The sequence below is a fragment of the Rhopalosiphum padi genome, chromosome 1 (genome assembly GCF_020882245.1).
Source record: "Rhopalosiphum padi isolate XX-2018 chromosome 1, ASM2088224v1, whole genome shotgun sequence".
Lineage (NCBI taxonomy): Eukaryota > Metazoa > Arthropoda > Insecta > Hemiptera > Aphididae > Rhopalosiphum > Rhopalosiphum padi.
Genome location: NC_083597.1, coordinates 58,159,155 through 58,176,039, shown reverse-complemented (window position 1 = coordinate 58,176,039; position 16,885 = coordinate 58,159,155). Strand labels below are relative to the sequence as shown.

At 27.1% G+C, this 16,885-nt stretch overlaps 1 protein-coding gene across 1 annotated transcript in view; it reads left to right on the top strand.

Annotated features, from left to right (window-relative positions):
- Positions 1-15,524, top strand: part of LOC132932441 (uncharacterized) — a 40,892-nt gene extending 25,368 nt beyond the window's left edge. The window contains exon 4 of the mRNA XM_060998818.1: positions 13,279-15,524. Coding sequence (XP_060854801.1) covers positions 13,279-13,431 — 153 coding nt within the window. The 3' untranslated portion in view covers positions 13,432-15,524. The remainder of the gene's footprint in view (positions 1-13,278) is intronic.
- Positions 15,525-16,885: the final 1,361 nt, after the last annotated feature.

Genomic DNA, 16,885 nt, shown 5'->3' with positions numbered 1-16,885 from the left:
CTGGCGTACAATAAAAATGTGTTATTGACGGTTTAATTGTTTTTAATTATAAGAAGATGTGTGATATTTAATCACAAATTTATATAAATCGATAATTTTTTTTTTCATTTCGCGCAGACATTAATAATTGTATTTATGTTACCAATCCGCAGAACTAATCAAATTACATTTTGTAATGCAATTTGTTGTAGTTATAATCCTCAAAAACTAAGTATAGTGAGAGGGGGGACTTGTATTATAGTGGATACGTATACTTGCGAGTATAACAATGTTTTAAATCCGGCTTTACCAAAAGCTGTAGTGGCTGGCCGAAATAATGACGGATTTTCCAAGCCGAACCGAAGGGGAAATATGAAAGGAACACGTGTAAAACGGTATAAAATGCCTATTTATTTTCTCATATATTTCTGTTTATGTGCATTTTTTTCAATCACGTTTCCTCGCGGTCCATCGGGTTCCCAGCGTTTTTCTCTTTCGCAAATGTGCGTCGGAGTCTGATACCTGTTATGCCTATACGCGTTTCACATTTTTTCAGCCTTAACCAAAAATATTTTTCTGCATACCTTTTTAGTTTTTATATATTATCATCGTTTTTTTTTCCTTTTACTAACCACTCAAAAGAAAACCATAAACGATTCGTTTGACCGGGAAAAATGGTGAAAAAGTTATGAGGAATGTGTACGTAGGTATACTATTTTTTTTTTTCGCATCCCCAGTGATCCGTCATCATGACGAGCGCGTGTATCGTTCCACTCGACCGACCCCCCTGTGTGGTATAAAACAGATGGCTGTGTGATTTTTCAAGTATAACTTAGATTGCAACATTGAACATGGTTTCTGACGTAGTTTATTTTACTGAGCACCAACATCAACATCTTGATTTCACCAGGTCAAACGATGTCAGCATGTCTTAAATTATTCCTTAGTATTTGTCGTTTATACAAAATCGAGCAATAATCTAAAACTAGCATTTTACAAAATAAACAACTGTGATGTAAAAATGCGTAAATATAATATTATTACTTAATATAAATAATTAAATTATTGATACAATTATATTCTAAATGTACTACTTGCAGCAGCTAGTAGTCACTATTTGCCCTGAACTCATATAGCTTATATCTGATTTGCATACTATATACGTAAAATAGTACTATAATAGCAATTATAATGATTATGTACTCATGAGTATTCGTGCATTATGTCTTAATCAGAAATCAAATAACAAATAAAACGTTGTTAAATATAATTAATAACATTGTACCTATAAAAGTACACACGTATTATATACATAGTTATTATAGATATAACTTGTTATAAATTATAATATAACACAAATTAATACACAAAAAGTACAAAAATTATGATAGATATATGTAAAAATAGGATGTTGATGATCTAAAAATCAAAATTAAATATACTACAAAAACTAAAAAATCACTGAAAAATTAATAAAAACATTTAAATAAATAAAGTAAATGGACAAAAATTTTTAATTTATAAACATTGTTTAATGTTTGAAGAATTTTTACATAAAAAGTGTGTAATATCATTTATGTAAATACATTGTTCTTTTTAGCGTGTTAAATTTGAATTTAATAATGCATCATTGTATATAAATAACAATTCTAAGTGAAAACGGCCCATCCATCTATATCATCAAGTGATATGTTTTTTTTTGACATAGCTATAAAAGTAACTTATTTTACTTTTAGTATTTTAGTAGGTTAATATAATTTTTTTCAAAAATATTGTTTTTATTATATTATAAGTATTTAATTATTATAATAATATATATTTATATTGTATATCAAATTTTATATATAACTCAGAATGTAATAACATATTTCTGTAAATACCGTAAACAGTAAAAATAAATTCATTATAAAAAGTAAATATAGATAGATAATATTTTAAAATAAATTTAAAATGTTATTTCGTTTAGAAAATTTTACAATAATATAAAAAACATATAAGTTTAAGTTCCCACATTTATAAAAAAAAAATTTTAAAAAAATTTTAAAATGTCTTACACTTATAAATAGCTCAAAAATAGTAAAAATATTTTTAAAATATTATCGTGAATAAAAAACAATAATATAAACATTAATTGATGACATTTCCAAATATTTACGGTTATTTTTTTTTTTGAGTTACTTATATAAAAAAATTGCTTTATCAATTGTAAAACAGCTTATATTTTAATTAATAATTATCAATAAGTTGGATGACTCTGTCAGGAACACTTTATAATAAAAAATAAAAAAAAAAAAAACGACAAAAAAAAACTTATATAAAAAAACAAAATCGAAAAATGGATTTACCCCGTTTTACCTAACCACTGAGAGACATTATTAGACTGTATATTTGTTTTTGGTAAATATCGATTGAAAATAATTTTCTCTTGAAATGGACCGAAATAATGATTTTAAAATACATTAAAATACTGCTGCGAATTGAGTTGATTGTATAATTTAATATCGTTGAAATTCAATATTCAATGAAGCTTATTTAATTTGTATACAGAGCTTATCAAAAGTCTTCAACCGATTTCAAAATTTTATAAGGGGCCAAATTTATCAGCTAGATAAGTTAAAATAAATTTGGTTATCTTATCTTTCCATTAGTTTATGGGTTGTTTACCTGTGGCTAATGATTGCCGAGCTATATAAATTTGTAATCGGATGAAAACTTTTGATACACTCTGTATACATTTTTACTAATAGACTGTGATCTATTTTTTTTATCATTTTCTCTCGAAGCTTTTATTATAAATATAAACATGATAGAAAATACTTAATTTAACAACAATAATAATTATATATATCGTTGAGTGATTATTTTGTGACAAATTTATTGAGAATTATAATTTTACATTAACTTAAAACATACCTTTATGCAATTAAAAAATATATGTATTTAATATAATATTATATAGTAAGTGAATATATCAGAATAAAATCATATGGACTAAATTATTTTGTTATGTTTGTAATTCTCGGTTAATATAAAATGAATTATAAAACAAAAAATAATGTTAATACATAAGTAAACAACTGTTGGTCAACAATGTTGAGGCTTTTCTAAATAATAATAATTTAATAATTATGGCTCTTGATCTTTGAAATTATAAACAAGTTAAAACTTACTGTTCAAAAACAAAACTATAGCTTTTTTTTGTATATAAATATAGTGCAACTATCTAATGACTAATGAGTAATAATAATAATAATAATAAATGAATAACGTAATTAATGTAAATTATTTAATTATTATTTTTATTTTTTTTAGTTTAAGTTCAGTTTAACATTTACGCTTATCTACATTTTATTATAATGTAATTTTAGCGAGAATCTTAATTTAGCTCTTAATTAATTATTGCATTATAGTAGAATAAAAAATTTAAGACGAACGTACGTTGTTAAAACATTTAAATATTTAATGAAGATATCTTTCGAATGCAAATTAACATTTTGGATATTAAATAATAATTTTACATAATGCGAAATAACATTATATATCTATATACGTATAGTATATATATATATAATTTTACATTTTTTTATTAATAATATTATATAATATAATAATTTACTTACACAATTTCTTATAAATTGATTCGAAAAATTGTTCCGTACTTTCCATACTTTCCTTACATATTATGTATTGGCTAAAATTAAATCACCGCACAATAATGTAACATTTTTTTAATTTAAATCATGGATCTAGCAAGTATAAAATATACAAACTAGGACTTATAATAGAATTTTTGGCCGAATTTAGTTTAATTAAAAGAAAAGCATAGTCAATGGATACTAAATTATCCTTTGACTAGTTAGGTATTGATAAAATACGTTTCAGTACAATGATCCGATTGCTAAGATTCTATACTAAAAAGATAAAGCAGAGACACAGACCTTTTGTTGTATCTCAGATTTATTTACACCTGTTATTTTCCAGCTTTGACACAAATTAGATAAATTGCAAACTCTTGTCCATTTTACACGTCGTGTGTCGTTGCTGTTTTTTTTTATTACAAGATAAACCAGGGAACCGTAGAGACCAGTAGCGAAGAAAAATAAATCTGTCAATTGGCAGCGTCTATATATCGGTGCACAGTAGGTACTTGTTTGTATTATGTGTAGGTATGGCGTGCCCGGGCAAAAGGTCCGCGTAGTAATTAAGTTTTAATCCCTTTGGTCCTCTGCAAACAGGGATGGACGAAGAAAAAAAAGGACCAGTGGGGGCGCATAGTTTCCAATTTTCTCAAGTATAACTCAAACGGAGCAACGCTATACAAAGTGGCCACGTGCTCTGAATATTTCGTGTACATGTATTCAGAGAGGGGAATCGTGCCACGATTAAATCTAGTTTATGGATATATTATATGGCGCTAGGTAATTGTTGTATCGACCTGCAAATAAGGGAGATTGTGTTAATGGGAGATGGTTAAACTCCTTTAGAGCTTGTTTAATGACCTCGTCGCTATTTTTTATTATTATGATTATGATTATTATTGTTATCATTATTATAGGTATTATTTTCATTGTTATTTGTATTTATTATCATTATTTTTTTTTTCGAATGGAAAATTTGAGGTGATGAGTTGTGATTCATGAACCAATGCCCTTAAGTATGTAATCAACGAATAGTTTCATTTCTCTTGTACTTTCATGGAAAATGTACGTGATAAACCACAAAGAAATAACGCTTAAACGAACTTGCAACAAGTTGCAAACGATTTTTTCATTCCTCTTAAGTCGTAATTACAACGGTATCATTATTTTTAAGTAGTTTCGCACATAATACGGAAAGATAGTAAAACTTTCTTTTAATAGTGTACATATATACGAAGTTTTGGTAATTTATTTTTAATCATATTATTATAAGTTCGATATAGCTAGGATCCGCATAAAGCGTATTTTTCAAATAAAATTGTACATATTATTTCAAAATATAGAGACGAACATATACTATTGTAAAAGTACATTTCCATGATTTGATAACCACCAGCAGGTGGTCCCAAAACGATTAAATGCTCCAAAATGGGTTTATCGATTAATAAACGTTAAATGTGTTTTTGATTTTATCTTCGTTCAAATAATTCACTTTCATATGAGTCCCCAGAGTTTGAGTTGTTTATAAACCAATTCATGATGTTAAAATACAGTTTATTTACAAAAAAAAAATAGAAATAGAAAACATTATTTTTATTTAAATAACAGTCTATTAACTATTAATATTATAATAAATTTATTTTTATATTTTTAAAGCTAATTATTACGTAGTTAATTAAGCGATTTAAAACATTTTAAATATAGATTAAAATGTACAGTTAAATATCCTTTGATTATTTTTATATTCCTATATACGTATACATTTTCATTGATTGTCTTTATTTTTAGAATACACCGTAGTAATATTAATTTAACTAATAAAATGATTTAAGATTTTTTATGCTAGTTAGTATAATAATATAGATTATATTAATAAACGAGTATAATGTTTAAAAAGTCTAATAACAAATTTAAAAAGTTATACACAAAAATAACAGTTATTTTTAAATTATTATTATTAAAGTGTTTACAATTTTAGTTTTTAAATTACTTATTATTATAATATTCCTTGTAATTGGTCTGATAAATCAGCGTGCTATAAACTTATAATCATGTAATAGCTTATACAACGTTGCGACGTTGGATGTTAGCCATTTTTTTTTTTTATATAACATTAAAATAATGTAATAAAATCATTGGGAATAGGGATTCATTCATTTCATTGAACCAAATGTGCTTCAATAAATCTATAAATAAGATTTAATTAAACTATAATAGAAAATAATTAACTTTGTGCCGGCCAAAAACAAATATAATTTGAATAATTTACGGACTATTTCAATATCGGAAAAAAAATATTATTGTGCACTTAATGTTACGCTGGAAAAACAATCGAACCCTTATTTTTCTATAGTACGACGTTGTCACCGTACTGGCTTATTCAAATCTGTCGACTGCGTTTATAGGAGATTTCAAGTATTTGTACAGCACTGAGTTACTGTCATTCAATGCAAATTCCTGATTAATTATGCAAGCTGGTAAAATGTTAATGAAATCGTTCTGACTATTGATTGTGTAGCAATATATTTTGTTTCGCTTAAAAGTAAAAACTGAAGAAAAACCTTTTTAAAAAATAGAAGAGGTTTACCTTTTGCGTATACAGTGCACAGTGCATAATACTTGCTTATATTTTGACATTAATCTTTTTTTCGATATTAGTACGTCAATATTTTTTATAAAAATATAGTTTGCCAACTTGTCATTAATTAAGTTAAAATCTTAAAGATTTATTTTCAAAAATATGATATAATTAATACTACTTTAAATGAATATTATAAGCATTTTTTTTTTCGGAAAATATAAAATTACCGGTAAAAAGTTTGTTTATTGATAAAATAATCACCCTGTATAATATAGAGCGATTAGCGTTGTATACATAATTATTATAATTCGTACATGTATACGTATAATGCTAAATACCAAACTCCGGATTCCGGTTGGCCTATCTCATTTAACCTCGTTCACATGAGAGGAATTAGAGTAATGAAATAATGATAGGTCTTACTTTTGTTTTCCCCTATTCTGGTTTGGATGTTTCAAAGTCGTGTTAGAAGTGGACGGGTTAGAGAAAGTTTTAGGATGCGGGATGAGTGTGCCGCATAACTTTTAGGAATTAGTCGAATGAAAATAAAAGAAAACCTGGATTTTTGTTCCCCTCTCTTTTTTCCATTTTGTTTGGGCACATCTGAAACATTTATCATTGTTAGATAAGTTACGCCAACTTGTTATTCAGGCCTAAAAAAAAAAAAAAATAAAAAAAATATATTTGTACTGCTAAAATCCGTGCTATGGCGGCTTCGCATACGGAAAACAAAAGTAATATTTATTTAGGTTTTATAGTACCTGTGTAATATGTCCACTAATTATTTAATTATACTTTAATGAAATATATATTTCAATTATACCTACCTATTTTGAGCATAAAAATCTTAATTATATAGAAACAGAAACAATAGTCATGTAGTGTATAATATTTTTTATAACTACATGATGACTTATTAAAAGTTGTTGGGTACTTATCTGGTCGAGTATTACAAACTAAAGGAAACTCGTGCTTTTCTGAGGTTTTGAGTGTACCCTATCACCGAGGTCACTGTAATGGATGGATGTATTATATCATTTTTTCATATAATTGGGTCACAGTAATTTTAAAACATATTACACATTTACAAAAAAAATAAATGGTACACTATAATAAAGTAATAATTCATTTTATCAATAACAAAGTTGCGTACATGTTCCCGTTGTTTCACTGTTCTCTATTAGTTCTCTACAGTTATTGAAATAATACAGAGAATTATATATTTTTATACTTAAATTACCAACTAAATACAATTTTCTTGCAAACGTCACCTTAAATATTGAACATGTTTCTACTCTAATAGCTTTCATTGAACAAAATTAAGAAAAAATAAACACATATCAATTCATCATTGGTTATAATTAATAAAACCATAAAATTTAGAGGTAAATCATGATAATTTTTTTAGACTTAATTTTGCTTGACACGAGAAAAGTAAAAATTGATTAAAACAATAATATTTAGGTATAAATTGCAAATTTATTGCATTACATTATCGAGTTTTTTTTTATTATACTAGTGAATAGTGATAGAGAACGTTACGTGGAAGAAGGAAAAGGAAGTAGTGTTGTGAAATGACGAAAAAATCACGTTTAAAAAAATCGGTGTTTTTGGTTGCAATTAAAATGGGTTTTTTTTATTTAATTATTTATATATCATTAATAAATTACCTTGAAATGTTTTACGATATTCTCTAAATTGTGTTTTAGTTAATAACTTATATACTGAAACTTTGGTAATGGGTAAATAATATTAAATACATTATCTATATTTAAATAGGTAGTGTCTGCTAAGTTATTGACGCATTTAGCCCATTATAATAACGTTATTTGTATACCTAACCTAAAACCACTATCCAATATAATTACACGGCGCTGATTTAACCGTAATCGAACGTTGACAGCGACGATCTTTGGCTGTTGTAGAATACTAACTTGGACTCGTATAGCTTCGTTTTATACATAGGTAGTTGCGGAGGTACCTATAACAGATCCCTCTGAAATGCCGTGGTGTCACGTCGGCTACCTCTACAACTGATTCCGGCGGTAATAGGTTGGTACCAATTCAACGAGAAAATGTGTCGACAGTAGCGTAGGTACTTTAAAATTTTTTCTGAAAGAGATTTAAAATCATACGAACTTGTTAGACTTTTCAGTATAGTGTTGTTGGTGAAGGGGAGGATCATCATGCTTACACAACACAAGCATTAAAATTATCCAGACTTTTGTGTGGTTTCTTCTTCTATATTTGGTAAAAAAGTTATAATATTGGAGTAATGTGGTTTCAAAATTTTATTTGAGACATTTTTCTCAATATACAATAACAATTTTTATATTTATAATACAAATCATTAATACTGACTATCTAATATCTACGGCATTTAGTTAATAAAAAATATTTAATTTTAATCCATTATATTATATACCAATCGATAAGTTGATTCGATTCGCGATTTCTCATAAAAGACAATTATAGGCTATAACTCTTGAATTTTAATCACATATATATTTATTAAAATGTTCATTATGTCATATTTTTTTCTCGAAAGTGAAGGTTTTGATTAACATCTCCCTTCTCAAAATATATAATTGTTAAATCACACCGAACGTTTCATTGCTCGTAATACGTCCAGTTATAAGTGGTTTTATCGCATCATATCATGGTATTACAGAAGGTTGCTGCGGTCTATTGAGAGATAACTGTAAACAGAAATGTTACATGATTGATTATATTCATATTATTATAATATATCACGCAACTATACCCGCCAGGAAACACGTCTTCGACCCTCATATTTTCCAAGAGTTTGCACTTCGGTGCATAAATACATAATAGTATTATTGTGTTCATTGGAAATTCGTACATTAAATCTCTACGTCGCATTAATGAAGCTCTTATAAGAGATCGGCGATAGCCCGTGTTGTTTTTCCTGTGAAAAACACTCTGTCAATAATGTTTCGTTATCAATTTATTGCATAAAATATTCATTTTTGATTGTTATTCACTTTCAGATTTCAAAATACTATTTTATAATCCAACGTTCAATCCAGAATCAATATTTTTCAGTGAATAAATTATATAAATAAATGTCAGTTTTCTGTAATTTTAATTAAGTTATCACATATTTAGGTATTTTTCATCTTATTATATTAACATTAAACTACATCACGTATGGTTATTAAAGTTTGTTAGTTGATGAGTGAAAACTGATAACTGATAAGTAATACATGCGTCAAATCAATCAACACGTAACATTTTAATAGTATAATATTATATCAATGTGGCATGTGTACACTCGTTACAATATAAAAAAATCCACTTCATAATTCTTAACTAAGAATTTTGAATTTTACTTTTATAGTTGAAGGCAATTTAAATCGATTTTCACAGGGTACAATAAATTAATAAACTATAACTTACGAAACGCGATTGGCATCTGACTTAAAATACAATAAAATCATAATATTATATAAATGTATATCATATAATGATATTGAATCTGTTTAAAATATTATGAGTTATGATATATTATCTACAACTATATGTGCATGTCACATTTTAAATCCTCCTCGCATTAATCAAATTCACGAGTATATTAAACTTTTTTTAAAGCACGAAGAAAACGTCAATCTAACCCTATTTTAAAATTATTTTAATGAAATTCCCTTAGACTCTTCAATCTTCATATTGTGAAATTTGTTGATATACTTGATAGAAAACAGCATTTTCTGGTTCAATACATTTAAATGAAAAATATCTTGAATTCAAGAAGGATAATAAAATGAAAAGTAATTCAATCTTTTTAATGTTGGTATTCAATATTAAAAAAAAAGGCTATATATTGGTTTGATTTATATTATTACAAATAAGTAAAAGCTTATCTTTTTTATCTTCACAATTATTTATAACAGCTTTATTTCTAAAATCTGACTGAATTCTTACATTAATCATGCGACGTCAATGTTGAAATTTTAAATGTTAATAATCGAAAACTAAATTTTGTGACGTATACAAAAAATATCATGTCAATATTTTAATTCCGTAAGGTTTCCGTATCTATATAGTATCTACACAATCAATCATATTATATACGAACAAGCGTACAAGAGCAAAACGCATCGAATAATTATTATTTGTCTATGACTATGTGAAACGGTAAGTGACAAAACACATTACGTGGGTAAACTATAGGATACAATATGACGTTGTACACAATACATTGCACTATGCTTTGAAGTGTGTTTATCCAAATAGGTTTTGCGTCTAAATTAATTTTACAAACGCGCGCCGTTAGCAATAAAAACAAAAAAATGTCATTGAAAACGTGGGCCACGTGCGTATCTATAACAATAAACTGTATGTACGTAGGTATAGTTGAAAATGACTGTAACGCGATATTTATACGGTTTGCGAGCTTCTAAAGTTTCGAACGGCATAATAAGAAGAACGCGTGCGGCATTCAAAGGATAACACTGCTGTATCGTTTGTCATAATAATAATATAATATACCAACCACCCGTTACCTATTTTAATTTGTCAAATGGATTTTGCGTGATTGTGTAGTCGTACACAGCGCACGCTGTAAGTACTCGTGTAATCTATCATTGTTATAGGCTCGGGACGGCGATTATTGTGAGATAAAACTACTGCTGAATCGGCAACGAAAACGACAATAACAACAGTAATAATCACACGTTAAACGACAGACGCGCATAATATGTCTCGGGATTAGGATCGCGCGGATAGCGAATACAACCGTCCCCGAGGAAACGAAATTTAAAACCATCGGCTATAACATATATACATATATATATATATATACGTATTGTATATACTACATAAGTAATGGTGTATAGTATATAGACCCGTGGGGTGGCGGACGGTGCAGCGGTTGCAGAAGAACAACCGCGTGCATATTTGTTTCGTTTTTACGTGCTCGCGAGACTCACAGTTATACATGATATGTATATAGAATATTTTATATATATATATATATATGTATATATGTATGGGTAAGAGTGAGTTGAGCAAAGTTTTAGCAGAAAACTTTATTTTCCGGCATTTCTACGAAATATTATTATTATTATTATTAAAGTTTCCACCGCACACGTGTACGAAATTCACACTCACAAGCGCGTCTGTACGATGGTGGGGGGGGGACGGAAGTGGTGTGAAGGGAGAGCGTGTACCAAAAGCCTGCCTAATAGAAGATTTTCCGCGTGACGAGACGACGTATATTATATAACATAACAACCAACAATATGTTTCTCTGTGGCCGCGACGACGACGATTATGAATATGTTACGCCAGCCGCAATAAATCAATCTTAATTATTGTGTTTCAAGACTTTTTGCCTCGGCAATCTCGAGTGTACATTATTATTATAAAGGTACCGTGTATAAATATATATATATATATATATAACGGCTATACGCGCGTTTTCTAATTAACCGGAGCCTTTGCACCCCGTCCGCACACGGCGCTTGCTCCGCGGATACGTAGTAATTGGTCAATGTGCAGCGCGCGCGGATAGCATGCCGTCCGTTATATATTATAACATAACCTGAGCGCGTATTACGTGTCGCCTTTGTTCAGGGACAAAGGATTACTTGTAAAAATAACTGCGTTTAATACATATATATATATATTATTATATATTATGAGGTCCCTGTCTGCCGCCCCAATGGCGGGCCTTTTGATATATTGCGCATATAACGCGAGTAAACGGGCAAACGAGAAATTACTTAAGTATTCTTTATTCGCTTAATTTTTTTTTTCGCCATCGTTAATTCTCGACGTCTTTTCGCTTAGGTAGGCATTTTCTGTAGTTACGCCGAACAAATGACGTATTTCACGAACGAGTTCATATTAATATTATTATATACACGACGAAAAATCATTGTGGAAAACGCCAGGGAATTTAATTATTTAAATAACAGAAAACGTATTGCACGTGTCACGTTGATGCAGGTTTAATTACACCTTAGTTAAGTGCTTAGAACTGTTATAATGAAATAATATTTATCAATAGCCCCACCCCCCACCATCAAAACAAAACTACGTTTTAAAAACGGGTTTAATTAAAATAAAAAAACCTATAATCTGCATCGTTAAACTTATATTCTATTATAATAGAAACAATAAAAACAATATTGCATTGGCCCGGTATAATCTTAATTACATAAAAATTTAATTTACGGTTATTGACAATTTCGCTTTGAAAAGGACCATTTAAGTTCATTAATAATATCATATTATTATTATTATTAATATGTAAACAATATTGCAACAAGTGCATATACATGGTGTTACAGTGTGAATGCATATAAGAAATAAATAATAATTTGTGAATAATATTTTACACTATCCACTACACTTTTTCATGCACCAAAATATGAAAATTATAATTTCAATTTAGCTTCTATTTAACAATACGTAGCAATCAGGTTTTTATACTTTTCAGACATGAAACCATTTAATATTTTATACGATGGATAATAATTGATTTGTAAAATATTTTTCTTCCGGATCCGATGTTCCGGAAAAGAGGATAATGAAATGAATATTACATTTTCAAATTCGAAATTAGATTTAGGGAATTATCTATATTGTTCCAATTTTTATAAATGCAGTCACTATGATATAGTATGTTGCTATATTATATTGTTAAATAAAACATTTTAAATAGATAATATGTACTCCTTTCAACTGTAAAAAATACTTCCATACACACACAAGAAAAATATTTAATCACATTGTTGTAATGAAACCAACAATATTTACCTTTTTAGTCACCACACTTATAATTATAAATTGTAATATTATTAGCATTATTATTACTACGGTATAACAAGTCAAAACTAATAATTTTAATTAGACAATAATACGTATTGTCTGATGTCTATGATTTTGAATTCAATATAAATGCATAATATTGCTAATTAAAATTTGCTAAAAATGTATTTAATATAATGGTTATTGACTATTTAACCAAAAACGATATTATGTGTTATGTACAATTAATGTAATAATATCTATATTTTTAAATTTTAGTAATAAAATTATTTTTGTTTCTTATAGTTATGCCTTACGTCTAATGTAAGCACAGCTGATTTCAACATGGGCTACAGTATTACCGGTTCGTTGGAGTGTGGATCAACAAAAAATAACAGTTTCCAAACAACACATTTCGCCGTTATTCGGAGAAGAGATTTTGATACAAATCGACCTTAACAATAAAAATGATTTGAAAAAAGAAAAAAAGGATTATTCCGACCAATAGACGCGCATCTGAGACTATTCGCTGATTTATGTTTATTCAATCCTAAATAATTATAAAGATACAATAATACATTAAAGGCATACAATAGGCATGAAAAAACATACCTCGGGGGTAGTTGTGTTCATATATTTCTTAAATGTCCTACGTTAAGGTTTTTGTAGAAAAATATATTATTTTTGTCATTAAAATAATGTATAGGTTATATATACCGGTATTAGTATGACAATATTTTTTTGTAGCTAAAGACAGGATTCATGTTTCACTGCCAATTTTTAATAATTTTTTTTTTCTTCTAATGCATCTTGTAAATATAATTCTTATTAAATTCAGTACAATCAGATAAATACGTAGGTTGACTAACATAATCAATTCGAATGAAAACTAAGTAGGTATGCACAATTGTGTTTCCCGGTGCACATTAAATTCAAGAATAAAACTAAATTTGATTACTCCACCAAAATTACTTGAAACTATTTAATCTTCATATTCGGTTGTTGGACGTAGTAAATAAATTAAACAATATTATAGTATTATACACTACAGTTTGTTATGAATGTACGTGGAGTTACAATCAGATTAAGTTTACTATGACATAATATGAATATTAGTAGTTAAACATTTTATATCGTAATGTGTACCATCTCGGCTTAGTATTTTCCTATTGTTATTAATAAAACTAAAATGTTATAAAATGATATTATTTTGAATAGTAAAAATCAACATAATAATTGAATAACATAATTTGATAAATATGTTTTACAATGTAATACGTACAGAGCCGAAAAATTCTATACCAAGTTGTATGATAACGTTTATTCCTTTTTAAATATTCTTCAACAATTAAAACCATAATATTATGGTTTATATAGCCTGTGAAATGTAAATTTATATTACCTAAGTTAATTTATATTTATTTATAGCTTATAATATAGGCGTATACAAATTACGTATTTTAAGAGTAGTGTAAGTACCTACGACTATAATTTTAAGTATAATATATTTATTATTATTATTTTTAAGTAGACAATTTTTTTTTAATTTTTTTTTTTGTTAATATTTTTTTAAGACTCAAAAGTCAAATTGTATTAATTTATTTTTAAAAATAATAAAAATAGCTTTTGTGTTGTTGTCCACGTTTTAAACACAGATTCGTCACTCTATATATCCATTTCCAATGGACATGGCAAATAACATTAAAGCAGGGTGAAGTTTCAGGGAAAAGTTTAAAAAAAATGCAGAACATAAAACTTTCTGTTTCAGATTTTTAGTTAAAGTTTTAAGAATTCGCATGAGCTGTAATGTAAATTTCTGGCATTTTATATACTTTTCATTGCAAGCCCAACGATAATCCGTACGTGAGTTGGTTTTATTACTCAAACGTGATTCAGATGTATCTGATCGGATATGTATGCGCTCAAATATCTTGAATTTCTTAAAAGTTTAACGAGTAATTATTTTAATGTTACTTCCATTTTGTACAACTAATAATATACTGTTAACATCAATATTATAATAATAAGTAATTAATATAACTATAGTATAAGTCAGGAAATAATGATTTCATTATAAAAATTAATTTTTAATTTATTATTCATGATTAATTTGTTAAAAAAAAAAAAAATAGTTATAAATTATAATAATATACATTAATCGGTGTTTTACGGCCATAAAATCAGATAACCCGTCCATAAACATTTTGATGTCACTATCCAATAAACATCTAACTATACATTTAAGATATTATTTTAAATGTTCTGATGTTTTTTATTTTGCCTACTGTTTTAGTCGAATCTTTGTGTCCTAAAAATTAGATTATTGTACACATTATCATAAAGTATTTTGATATAAAATGACGAAGTTGAATAGAACTGTATAATATAATTAAGTAATATATAAGGTTGTATAATATGCTTTCATAGAACTGTTTATTTATGACTTAAACTTAGGCATAAAAATGTATGTATTTATTGTGTAATTGCTTTAATTTTAACATACATTTGTGATATTGAAAACAACGTAAATAAACGTTTATCAATTTGCTATATTCATTGTTTTCTGTTATTTTTTTTTTTTTTGTTATTATTAAAATCCCATACACCATTATCTCCCTTAAAACTACTTCCTTAAACTTGGAACATAAATATAAAACAATTCACCATTTATAAAGATGCAATATACAGTGTATACTGTACCTACTTTTAATTTTAATTAGGTAAATACAATTTTAATTTAATTTAATGTAATAACTACATAAAAAAATAATCAATTTGATTGCAATGTAATTTTATTTTTATTTTTTTTACTGATTATTAAAATAACATTGGATTTTATCATTTTATAATACTATAAGATCACAACTATAAATAATGTATAATACAATTCAGAGTGTGTATTACATGAGTGAAGTTAAATATGATATTATATTTTTTAATAATTTGTTTATGATATTATATTATACTGCATCATTGCATCTTAAGAGTTCAAATTCAATGACATATATATACATCTATATATATAATTTACATAAAATAAATATAAACTCAGTCAATTTTTTTATAACTTTTGAGATTTAAAAAAAAAACTATACGAATAAACCGTTTAAGTTCTACATTTACTATTTACTATTTAGTAATATGTCAAACATTTTTTGAATATTCTTAGTACCACCGAATCGTTTTTCAAACGCAATGATTTATCATTGCTTTCATATATAAAAACATAACTTGTCTCAGTAGCTAGCCTAACTTTAAAACTTTTATTTAGTATACTACTATATTATTATAATGGTTGAAGTTGAACCAACTTCTTGAGTAAAAAAATGGCTAAGTATCCAAGTGGTTAGCCTATATAACTTCAGATCGAATATTTAAGCTAGCTATTGCACATAATTTAAACTTGCATTAATATCAAACATTAATATTGCTATTTATTGTCGTAGAAAAGTGATATTCTCAAGACTACATAAATTTTATTCGGCAAATATATATAAAACTGTTAAGGTACACTGTTTTGGTGTTAAAAGTAAAAACCCGTTTATCAGACATACCTACTAACCTATTTAAATCGATCAAACATTAAAATATACACATAAGTACCTACCTAATGTTATGAAAATATAGATAATTATTTTAATGACGAATCGTATACGATGCTGCAGCTTACCGATAAACACAATCGTCTGTTCGTAAATTATTCGATTCAAAACATTATTTTACAAAATATTTTAACCCGTTATCGAGTGAATTCAACTATGAATATTGAGTATTGTATGTATAGTGAAACACGTCTTTTGTTGTGCGTCGAAGAATTCTTGGCGGCGATCCATTTAACAACACAATAATTTAATCCGCCATCTGGCCGCCCGTATTGACACTTGTAAAAGGAACACAGCACGTGTACCTTTTG